Below are 12,328 nucleotides of genomic sequence, written 5' to 3'. Positions count from 1 at the left end.
TGAGTGCTTCTGGGCTCTGGCTTCTACGGATCTTTCTCTCAAGAGCCCCCCTGAAGCTCTACGCAGAAGACGTTCATTAGTAAATATTAAACACTGCTTTCTCTATTGCTGGTGGGATGCCGAGGGTGTAAGACCCCCTCAGGACACTCTGAGGCTCACTTAACAGCCACACTGAAAGTGTGGAGCACTCACTTTCTCCTGCAGTGATATTTCAGTCATCAGAGAAGGCCATGAAAAATTTTTTTTCAGCCATGCTGGATAACTTCTGGGAAATTAGGAATGTCTGGGGACTGTGGGGATAGCCGACCACCAAGAAGTGACTGAGCAGAGTGCTTTTCTTTTTTACTTGGACTAGCAGGTAAATCCATTTTAATCTTTCCATTGCTTGGTTTGATATGTCCATTTGTAAACTATGCATTCCTTTCTGAACTCAAATATTTGGCGCACTTACAGTGTCTGAGAAAATGTGGCATACATTTTGGAGGTACTTTTTAAGTTGTTTCCACAATTATAAACAAATAATTAATGTGGTATAGACCAATAGATGAAGCTTTCTTTTTTTATTGTGACTTTTTAAAACAGTAATCTCCACACCCAACATGGGGCTCTGACTCACGACCCTGAGATCAAGAGTCACATGTTCTACCGAAGAAGTCAGCCAGGCCCCCTTAGATGAAGCTTTCTTGTGTAGCTAATCTATACCTGCCTCTTCCTCCTTCAACTTGACCTCACTTTTGATGTTTGAAAATTGAGAGAAGTAGATCAATAGTCTGGGGGAAGATTGGGCCATCCATCATTTCATCCATTCAGCCAACATTTATTCAGAATTGATATCTGCCAGGCAATGTTCTAGGGATTTGGTGGCTGCAAAGGTGGTAACGATAAGATCCTTGTTTTCAAAAAAGCTTACCATTTTTGAGAATCTTGCTACTCAAAGTGTGGTCCATGGGACCAGCAGCACATGCATCACCCAGAAACCTGTTAGAAATGCTGAATCTCAGACCTGCCCTGGACCTCTTGCATCCAAATTGGCATTTTCACAAGATCCCCAAGTGGATTGTATGTGCATTAAAGTTTGAGAAGCACTTGTCCAAATCATTGATTGTCAACCCGCATATTGGAAGGACCTGGGGAACTCTAAAAAGTGCCAATTTCCTGGTCCCACCCTCAAAAAACTGTGCTTGAATCAGTGTGGGGTGTAGCCCAGGCATTGGGAATTTTTAAAATTCCCCCCGGTGATTCTAAATGTGCAGCCAGCTTTAAGAAACCCTAAACTCCTAGGTTGCGTCACATTCTCAACAAAAGGGAGCCCAGGAGGAGGTTGTGGCTCGTTCCTTTCACCAGTTTACAAGCCAGGTGGCAAGTTTGTCTTTCCTCAACATTTGTAGTGCCGAGACTAGAGGCAGACGCAACAGAGCTCACTGGTGACTTTCCGCCAACAAGTTGTCCATCAGAGAGTGGCCGTCAGCCTGCCCCTGCTGCGGTAGCCATGGGAAGTGCTGCAGTGCTTCAGCCACGTTCCTCAGGGCTCCTCCGGCAAGATTGATGGACAAAGGCAGGACACCGGGGTGTGGGCAAGGTCTCCCTCCTCAGACGCACCCTAGGGCCTTGATGTCCCTCTCCTCGGCCTTCTTCCCAGTCCGTGAGCTGCGGCCCCTGGCAATTTCACCCGAAGATGGTGGCAAATGCATGTGAGCTTAATTCAGAAGCTTTCCTGGCCACATTGTCCCCTCAGGGTCCCTGGGACGAGTCCATAGAATCGCAATAATGATGATAACCACCAGCGGTCGTGTTGCTCTTTACACCTCGCCAAGATTTTCCTGTGTGTCGAGAAACCGAGACCCAGAGTTTTTGTAACTAGTGGACCACTGCAGTCTCAGCCGGCCCCAGTCTGCCATCTTCCCCTCTCCCTGAGATATCTCCGATAACCCGACATAGCGCAGAACGTAGAGGTAGGGGTACAGCACAGCTAAGGCTCTGTTTATTCATTCCTTCAAAGGAAAAATATCATTTGTTTTTTATAAGGAAAAATACCATATTTTACTCAAATATCTGCCTGGTGATGAGGCACAGAGAAATCATTTTGAGAACTTGGTCATAGAAGAGTGAACATTCTCTGTCAGAAATATCGTTCTTTCCATACTCCAAACGTTTGGTAAAGTCCAGGTCTACTTTCCTCTGCTTTCGTGCCAGTAGAGCTTATTTCTAATTGTCTTTGCTCTGGAAACTTTCATCTACATGCTGCTCTCTCACTTTTTCCCACTGCAAACGCCCGCCTCATTCAGAAGCCACCCCCTCTCCTGCCTGTACTGTCCTGTCTTCATCGTTACTGGAATCTCAGAATCCACTAGGGTGATCATCTGTGGTCCCAGCATGATTATTAATAGTGTCCCAGGTTTGAAAAGAATTTAAATGGTCACCCTCACATCTTCCAGGATCTTGGCTGCACTGCCTCTCTCCTCACTTGTCAGCTGCAATGTCATTGTCCTGCTTTCACGCCCCTCCTGCCATCCTCCTTGGGGACATCCACTCCACCCTGATGACATTCTGGCCTCACAAATCACCGACCAACTGTCCCTCCATTCTGCTCCTGCCACTCACGGGTGCCATCTTGCCTCATACCTCACATCACTGTTCAGTAGATGTTGGTTGGGAGCTCCCTGGGCACCAGGCACTGCCTTCACCTTAAGTGCCAGTTCTTGAATGTTCTCTTCCATGACTCCAGCTTCCTACTCTCCCTCTTCCCTTCCTTCATGCTTGGTGAGCCCGCCTTTGACCTTTCTCGTTGCCTTGGTTCGCCCCTCATTCTCTCTTTTCAGGCTACCTGGTTTTTCTTGGTCCTACTTGTTTTTAAATCCAGCCTTGCACTCCTGCCGGTGTTTCTGCACCATATTGACTCACTGTCTGCCTCTCACGCTAGGCTCCGAACTCTGGAGCCCTGTAAGGACATTATGATTTTCTGTTTACCCCTGAATTCTTCTGCTATCCATGTTTTCAGTCTTCAGTAAATAAATTGAATTTGCTGTTCTTTTACACTTCCAGAAGCACAGCCCTCATATGAATAATTGTCTCTTCATCTCTGCCATCAGAAAGCTTGTTCTTTTGCCTGCTTTGTTGAAGAGGAGGTATTTCTGCTTCTCATTTTGCTGTCAGAATCGTTCTGTTTCCCTTAAGTTAGCTTCTGCTAGGGGGTAAGAAGCACCCTGGTTCTCTATCAGTCTCTGTCCTGCTCCAGGTACCTTGACCCTGGGCCGGTTTCTGTCCTGCAGCGGAGCTCCCCCTTTCACTTTCCTCCGTGTCCTACGACACACTGGCTGTTCTCTTTTTTGGAATGTGCTTATCTCATCCACGAGTCTTGTATTTGTCCTCCTACCAATCAGAACAGTAACACAGATTGTGCTCTACCTTCATGCTTTCCCTCTCTTACCTTGAATTACACAATGATTAGTACTGTTAATGTTTTCCCTAAGAAGCCAAGTAGAGATGAGCCTTCCAAGCCATTCTCCACTGATGGGAAATACAATAAATATGTCATATGCACTGTTTTGCCCTGTAGGCATGTATGAGTTCTAAAGTTATTCTGGATATGCTTCTACTTATTAAAATTTTCTTCCTTGTTTTTCTCACGTGTGAAGGAAAAGGCCTCGTTACAATGATTCTTGGGTTACTGCTTGCAGAACTAAGGTGAGGCATGGATTTGCACCAGTCAGAAAGTTTGGAAGAAAGCTTTTGAAAAGAAATGTAGCACTAAACAATATTTGAGTGCCTTTTGTGGATGTAATTCTGTATCAGGTACTCTGAAATGAATGTGCAGGGAAGTCCAGTCCTCACATAAGCAAAACTTCTTCGCACATGAAAAGATTTAAGATTGTTTGAAAAGCTGTTAATGATTGTCTCCTCTTTGGTACCAGAGCTCTTGGTTGATACCTGTTATCCAAAAGGACCTTGGGGTCTTTCACCTGAATCTCTAAGCTCCCTGCAGTTAGGGATCATGTTCGTTGCAGGTTTAATGTTGGTGTCTACAGAAGGAACTTAAATGTACTTCGCATTTCATGGATGTTTGTTGAATTGAATATCGTGAAGTGCAAATTAACACAGTTGTGAGTGTTCAAGAAAAGAAAGCATTCATCATTATCACTTTCCTAAAGGTGAGTTTCAAGTTGGTTTTGAGGAGAAGAGGACTTGTCTGGAAAAGGAGCAGAAAAAAAGGTGCCAGCCATTTCCTCAAAAGCAGAGCCTTCTGGATTGAAAGATTTAATTTCTAAGGATTAAAAGTAAAGGAAGGTCACCCCTACACCTTCGCAAGATTTTCCCGTATTGTTGATGATGAGATCTTCTCAGAGCTGGAAGAACCTCAGAAGCCATCATACTCTTCCACCACCATCCCCGTTCATGAATCCCTTCTGTGGGGACTGATGCTAGATTGTTTAAGGTGTGATGTGACATGAGTGGGACCAGAATACTTCCCTGGGCTTCTCTTTCATCATTGTCCAAGAAAGATAAGCATTCTCTCATGTTGTCTTTTGAACCTTGGTTGGTTCTGGGTAAATCTGAACTTGATGCTTCAAGTGTCTGTTTTTTGGTGTTGGTCAGGACTAGAATTTACCATCTGTGATTAAGGACCCATTTCTAAAACCCACATCCCCTTCTAAAGAGTCCATTTATCTTTGCAACCGATACCGCTGGGAAAGGGAGGGCGATGCTCATTTACTTCTCACTTGAGGTGGGCCCTCTCTTACGTAAAATCATCATGAGTTAAAGTAGACTGAGGCTACCTTGTCCTCACTGCAGGAGATCACGGAACTCAGGGTTAGAAAGAGTCCTCACTGATTCCACAAATATTTATTATATTGGGCATTGCGGTGGGCTGGGGGCATAATGGTGAAAAAACCAGAAATGCTCCTCCCCTTGCCAAGATGTATAGTCTAGCAAGGCCCCGGTGAGTCACATATGCTGTGGCCCTCCGGGCTCTACGGCGGGGCCCGAGGCCAGCTGTGCATGTGCAGCTTGAGGCCTCCTGGCCCCTTCCCCACCCCACCGGTGTTGTGGAGGACCGTGAGTGTCTGTGTGGGCCCCAGCATGGTAGCCTCACTTTGTGGGGCATGCCCTGCTTCAGACGTAACTTTAGAAGTCTTACGTGTCGCTACCGTTTTTGGAAAGCCTCCGCTCGTTTTCGGCTGTAGCAGGAATTGTTGACCACAGTCTGAGAATTGGGCTTTTCTCACGGATGTGTACTCAACAGCAGTGTGTGTACATCATTCGTACACGGGTCAAGAAGAAATGCCCAAGTGAGGAGGTTTGCGGTAGGCCAGTGAGTCTTGGATTAGGGTGGTAGAAGTGGAATTGGAGGCAGAGGACAGATGTGAGATATATTCTAAAACTAGAGCAAATTGACCTTCCAACCAATTGGATGTGGGGTAAAATAGAAATGTGGCATGAGATTGAAGGCCCAGGAGAACCATGAGGCTGTTAGGCTCGGGACGGAAGCTTGGCACAGGCCGAGCTCTCGTGCCCTCCCTGGCACCTGGCACAAAATAGGCGCTCAGTAAACATCTGACGAGTGAATGAACAGAATAGGGAGTATTTAAAGGGAAGCAGGTTGGATCTGGAAGAATGAATAGATTTATTCTTTCATTTAGTAAGCAAACATTGAGTTCTGTAAGGTGGGGGAAGGGCTTCTCACGATGCCAACCGTGCCGCATCACCACAGAGAGAAGGTGAGGAAGAGCCGTGCATTCACGAGCTTGCCAAAAGTATGAACCTTCTTGTGCTTCGCTGCCCGTCGCAAGGCCCTTTTGAATTTCCACAAGCTTTGTGACAGGCCAAAGAGAACATTTGTGCCTGTGATATTTCCTAAAGCACGTTTGCAGTTAATGAAATAATTTTATTTCAGCAAAATTAAGACGAAGAAAATACATATCCTCCCATCTTTAAAGAAAAGCAGATCGACTGAAGCAGCGCACCTGACGACAGCACTGGGTTCAGGCCGGCAGCCGCTCCTGTGCGCTTGCGCTCTTGCTCCCGTGCGCTTGCGCTCTTGCTCCCGTCTGACGTTGGGATTTGTGCTGACTTCGTCTCAGTAACCACTGCGGCGCTGATAGTGGCCTCAAGGAAAGGGCCTCCATTCTCTCTGAAGGGGGTGTGGGACCTCCCCGGAGGGTGATTGCCCCACTTCTCACTCTCTGCTCCTCCGTTTCCCAGGACTGCATCGACGTGGGCTGGTGGGAAGGAGAGCTTAACGGCAGACGAGGAGTGTTCCCTGATAACTTCGTGAAGCTACTTCCACCTGACTTTGAAAAGGAGGGCAATGTAAGTCTTCCTGGCCTTGAGGTCAGCACTCCACACGCTGTCAGAACGGTGGCTTCCATGCTGCGTGTCGGGACACCGGGCGAGGGGAGTTTGGTGGACCATTGAAGAGCACCGGCATTTTAGTTCAGTGGACCTGGCTTCTGAGCCCTCGGCCGTTCTGTAGGCTGCGTGTGAGTGTGAATGGGTTCATTACCTTCCCCCAGCCTCACTTTCCTCATCTGGCAGCTGGTCGTAGTGACCCTTGTTCGGTGGTGTTGCATGAACAAATAAGATAATGTGTGTAAAGCACTTGGTGCGGTGCCTGGAACATATAAGCCCCCAAATGACCAGAAGCCTCCGTTTGGTGAGCAGACTGCCTGCATCCTGTGCGGTGTGTCCTTGGGGGTGCTGAAGTACCCAATACTGTCGAAGTGGCTGAAAAGCACATTGTGTAGCTGAGGACGCAGAACGAGGCCACTGATGTTCTTACACTGTGTGTGTACATATATGGACATGTATACACATGTTTGTCCATATATGTATTTGTAGGCACCTCTGATCTGCTTTCTCTTTGTGGGGACCCATTTTCCAGTGCTGTTGTTTCAATGAGCCAGTCCATCTTTGGCTCACTCCAGGTGTATTGTCTCTCTGATGAGGATGGAACAAGAAAGTTGAAAAGTTGGAAGCACTTTTCTTTATAACAGGGCAGGAGTTTGGTCTTTTCCATTCTGCTCTGCACCTCAGGGCTCTTTGCTCAGGCTTTCACTTGACTTCTGCCTGCCTTTCTGGACTGGTTCCTGTTTATGCCTGTTGGGGCACTGCTACTAGACCATGAACCTGACCTTGACCCATGACCATTCCTATGGAGCTGATGTTTGTGAAGGATAGCTACCCATTGGTGGCTTGGTTGCCAAGGATACTAAACAGCATTGACGGTGTATGTAGTGTCTAGGTGAATGAACATGATGGTTCAAGAAGCTGCAAGATGTCGGTATCCACCAAGATCATGCCCTGTAGATCTTTAGATTGGTTTGAAGCCGAGGGCCAACACCCTTAGGATTTTGGATAGCTTGCTTTCCTATATTGTTTAGCTGAAGAATGTTCTGTTCCACACATGTTATTCTCTCTCGGAACTGAGTTTGGGGTTCATAGAATCTGGATTCTGCTTCCTGCTGTTTTCTATATCCCTGACACTTAGTGCTGGTTCATGGGCCACACTTGATCAGCATTACCTGGAGCTTGTAAGAAATACTCAGGCCCTACCCTAGACCTGGGGCATCAGAACCTGCATTTTAACAAGATCCTCCGGCAAACCGTTTACACATTATAGTTTACGAAGTGCTGGTATAGAAGCAGGTATCTGTTTAAGTGATGACAGCTCCACCTTCCAGTTCCTGACCATATTTTAGGAGGGGAATAAATTCTCAGAACAGAGAAGAGCTCACTATTCAAGAAAAAATTTCTAGCAAGCAAAATCACTTGAGCCATTTTTATTGCATGATTGAGGTGTGGTGGGTTATCAGTTGACAGCACCCACCCCTGAAAAAAACAGATGCTAACATTTTAGTACTGACTGGATAGTAAATGTTTTGAAACAAGAGGACACAGGAGTGAGGTGTGGCAGCCGTTTCTAGAGCACAGTGCTCGTGACTCCAGGCTACAGCATCGGCTAGACCTGGGCTTGAATCATGGCCCCGTCACTCACTTGTTCTGTTCAAGGTCACCTCACTGGATGTGTCTGAGCCTCAGTATTTTCACTTATAAAACTGCGAGAAGAATCACACCTACCTTGTTGAACTGTTGAGAAGATAGGAATTCTTTAGCACGGCGCCTGGTGCTTTAACTTTACCCGTCTCTGTAATTACTGTTTGCACGAGTGTGGGAAGGCTGCAGCTGAAACCGGGCAGTAATGACAGAAATATGACTCTGGCTCAGCTTGCTTCAGCCGGTCAAATCAACAGTTTCTTGATGTCTTTATGAGCTTCCCTGGGAATCTAAATGCATCAGAGAACTTTGATGATAGCCTTTAAAAAGAAATCTAGTACTTTAGAAAATGTATTTGTAGAGATAAGCGGGCACAGAATGGCATAATCTTCATGTTGTTTCTCATATTTTTTTCAGGACCTGCTACCTGGCAGTTATGTTTTACATTTATTTACTTATGCACTGTGTGTTTATTGGGTCCCTTCTCTTGGGCTAGCCACCGTGCTGGTTGATGAGAAGGGAAGAGTACACGCAGTTGCTGCCCTTGTGGGCTTAGAGTTGGGCAGCGGGTCTGATGTTAGGGCCATAGAGACCTGCTGGACCTTTCCAAAAGGACATTGAGGATGGGACTCTTCCAAGGAGTGGAGGGGAGAGGGTCGTCCAGACTGCCTGTTTGATCCTTCTCACTGATCTTTGCAAGCCTGGTAGAAGGTGTTCACGTCCTGAAGCATTTGGATGCCAAGACCTTCCTGGTGCTTCCTCTCCCTGTGGCCAAAGAATCTTAGCGAGCATGCTGTCCTGGGGGACATTTGCCACCTTCCTGGTTCTAAGTGAGGTGGTATGATTTTGAAGGCTAAGGTAAAATCTGGATAATTCTTTTAACAAATGGGCAGTCTATGGTTGCCTACACTGTGGCACCTTGCTTTCTAGTTCCCAGTCATATTTTAGTGAGGCAATAAATGCACCAGGTGAGAGAGATTCCATGGCATACCCTTCTAGAAGTTCTGCTCTGTGACATAAAGTTTTAAGGGGAGACTTCCACCGGGAGGGTGAAGTTGTCAGTGAGGAGCGGACTCAGCTTGCTCGTCGAGGCATGCACGCTCTTTGGGGCCCCATGGCATCTCTCCAACCTCAGACGAGCAGCCACCATCTCTTTGATAGGTCTTTTTTTTTTTTTAAAGATTTTTTTCTTATTCCCATTTTTTTTTTTAGATTTTATTTATTTATTTGACAGAGATAGAGACAGCCAGCGAGAGAGGGAACACAAGCAGGGGGAGTGGGAGAGGAAGAAGCAGGCTCATAGTAGAGGAGCCTGATGTGGGGCTTGATCCCATAACGCCGGGATCACGCCCTGAGCCGAAGGCAGACGCTTAACCGCTGTGCCACCCAGGTGCCCCTCTTTGATAGGTCTTTTAACCTTGTCTCTAAGAAGAAGAAAAACTGGCTGAGGGAAACAATAGTCAAACCCGTCAGGCAAAGTCATACCTACAGCTGAGAAGTGATTGTATAATGTGACATTTCGCTTTTAGAAAATTTAAAGTATTCCATTCTTTTCATCCCCTCTGGCCCATAAAACCAGCCACCCAGCTTTGCATTGGCTGCCACACCAGCCTTTATCGCTGCACGCAGGGTACTGGTGAGCTGGTGACAGCGTGACGGGAGCTGGGGCTGTTGTTTGCTGAGTTGGCTGTGTAAAGATGATTAGAATCATTAACACAAATGCACTGTGTGAATGACAGAATCTGAAACATTATTCTGCCACCAGTTTCAGCACATGTCATCTTGTCTTGCCAGTGGCTGGGGCTGCAGCCATTCACCCGGAAAAGAGGACGGTGTGGGACGATTAGGGCAGACAGCAGCAAGCAGCATCTCTTCAGCAGCAGACCTCTTGAATCAGTAGGCATCACCAAGGCATTCTGACGAGGCCGGCTCTTTTCTGCTGCGGCTCGGTACGGACTCAGGTGGTTACCACAGAGCCTTTTGGAATTTTCTGGAGGGCTTTCTTTCAGAGAGTCCTTGGCAGATTCTCTCTTACGAGGTGACAAACGCTTTGGGGCTTTCTCTCAAGATGTTCCCTGAGGGGAGAGCACCCGTTGATCTCTTGGGGCATGTTTTAGAACAATTACGTAAGCTATTTATGAGAGAACCTAGATTCAATGGCTGTCTGTTTATTTTGAGACTTGACAGTAAAATTGAATATCAAAATGGAAAGATTAAATATTCTGAGAGCTCTAATGAAGCAATGCACATGCTCTGTCATCCTTATTGAAGGAAAACGGGGAACTTGAACTCTCAAGAACAGAAAACTTCTCACTGTCATTGAAAAAAAAAATAGAATAGATACTCTGAACGACAGTGTTCTCAAAGGATCATTTTTTAGAAAAAGTCTCAGGCTCTAGAGCCTTGAAGAGAAGCTGTTCAAATCACCTGAAGAAGAGGTGGTTGTTTTAGTATCCATCGACATGGAGGACTCTTCTAAGAGTCTGTATACCGTGTCAAGAACCAGGGTGTTGCGAAGGTTCCCGTAGCGAATGTTCTGCCATGGACGATCTGCCTCTCAGAGACACAGAAACCTTCCCTCAAAGATTTCTAAAGATGCCTGTGGCTGCGATGCAGGCTCACCTTTGCCAACTCACAGAGACTTACCCAGCGAGCAGACTGCCAGCTTACTAATTGCAACAAGAACTGAAATGTCAGCCAGTCTGGAACACGTGGGTCTGCCCGCCCAGGGCGTTTGCTCCCTGTGGGCTGGGTTTTTTAGAAGCCAGATTCTACAGGAAAGTACATGTATTTGGTGCTTTCTTCAGGAGCTAGTGGTTCTCACCAAGGGCCTTGCAGGTCTAGCTGGAGGCCCCCTCGTGCACCATTGGGAAGGGTGCCCCGGGGGGAGCTGTGTGTTGAACTCAGCTAATCCCAGAGGCCGCTCTGAGTGCACCGCACCTTCGGCCTCAGCAACTCTCCACCGCTCTCGGTGTTCACAGCTGACTGGACCCTTCGTGTTCCTTGTCGATCTCCAGACACACTGTGGTACAGTCAAGTACGTTTCCCACTTTCTCAATTATGGTTGAGTGCCAACCTTAAGATCACTGAGCAGTTTTGTAGGGTCCAAACTTTTACAGGAAAGGAAGACTCGCTTGATTCCCACAACGGCTAGTTGGCTGGAGGGGGATTTTGCCGGTGTAACTGTGACTACAATCTCTTTACCATGTTCCTAGGAGGCCCCTTACCTTAGCCCCCATCGTCTGACAACCCAGTTGATAAAACAGACTCAACCCAACTTTTCTTTGTTCCTAGTCATGTCCTTGAGCCTTTTGAGGACCAATACTTCTAGTTTCTAAAGATGTCTAGTGAATTATTTCCCCAAATAGTCTTCCAAAAAGAAGCAAACGTGCTTCTAATAGGCAGCATTGTGAGAAAAAAATTCACATGTCGTTTTCTGGGTAATTTCACATGCAGAGATGGGGACCGTCAAGGCACTAATGTCACCCAAGCATGACCTAATGACAGAGCCCTAACTGAGCTTCCCTGAAGTAGCCTGGATGGCGCTCCTTCTCCCTTCTCTGCTGGTACTGAGAGCCTGTACTGTCTCAGTTGAGCACCTTATTCAGTTGGACCCTTGCCTGAAGTGCTTCTCTGTCATCGTTCCATCCCAACTGTCATCTTTTTTGAAAGCAGAGCCCATGTCCCAAGCTTCTCCTTCATGGGGCCCAAAAGTGTGTGTCTTAGTTCAGGCTGCTGTAACAGAATACCATCGACTGGGTGGTTTATAAACACCAGGACTTCATTTCTCACAGTCCGCATACTGGGAAGTCCAAGATCAAGTTGCCAGCAGATGTGGCATCTAGTGAAGGTCCACTTCTTGTTTCGTAGATGGCTGTCTTCTCGCTGTGCCCTCACACGGCAGAAGAGGTAGGGGAGCTCTCTGGGGTCTCTTCTATAAGGGCACTAATTCCATCTATGGGGTGCCACTCTCATGCCTCAATCACCCCCCCAAAGGCAACACCTCAACATACCCCCACATTGGGGATTAGATTTCACCATAGGAGTTTCGGGTCCATTCAGTGGACAAACATTCAGCCCATAGCAGCATGCTTGATACAGGGTTGTCTCTCAGGAATCACTTGTCCTTTGGTCTTTTGGTGACCAGGTGTACCTTCCCTTCCTTCAGTCCTTCCCCTCCTACTCACTGCTCTCTCCTGCACTAGTATGAAAGAGGAAGAGGGGGGCAGGGAGAAGTCAGGTCCCTTGTCATACTCCTCCCAGACATGGGGGAGCTCGGGTCTTTCAATCTGGATGTGAGGTCTGGGCATGGAGTTGAGGCATCACTTTTACAGTG

General features: G+C 47.0%; 1 protein-coding gene across 10 annotated transcripts in view; it reads left to right on the top strand.

The window, feature by feature from the left end:
- SH3KBP1 (SH3 domain containing kinase binding protein 1) overlaps window positions 1–12,328 on the top strand; it is a 324,749-nt gene that overhangs the window by 252,947 nt on the left and 59,474 nt on the right. For all 10 annotated transcript variants that reach the window (XM_026480216.4, XM_057310446.1, XM_044377583.3 and 7 more), the window contains one exon: window positions 6,202–6,309. In XM_026480216.4, the coding sequence (XP_026336001.1) occupies window positions 6,202–6,309 (108 nt within the window). The remainder of the gene's footprint in view (window positions 1–6,201; window positions 6,310–12,328) is intronic.

Source organism: Ursus arctos, chromosome X (assembly GCF_023065955.2).
Source record: "Ursus arctos isolate Adak ecotype North America chromosome X, UrsArc2.0, whole genome shotgun sequence".
In the NCBI taxonomy this organism is placed as follows: domain Eukaryota; kingdom Metazoa; phylum Chordata; class Mammalia; order Carnivora; family Ursidae; genus Ursus; species Ursus arctos.
This window is presented reverse-complemented; position numbering and strand designations above follow the sequence as displayed.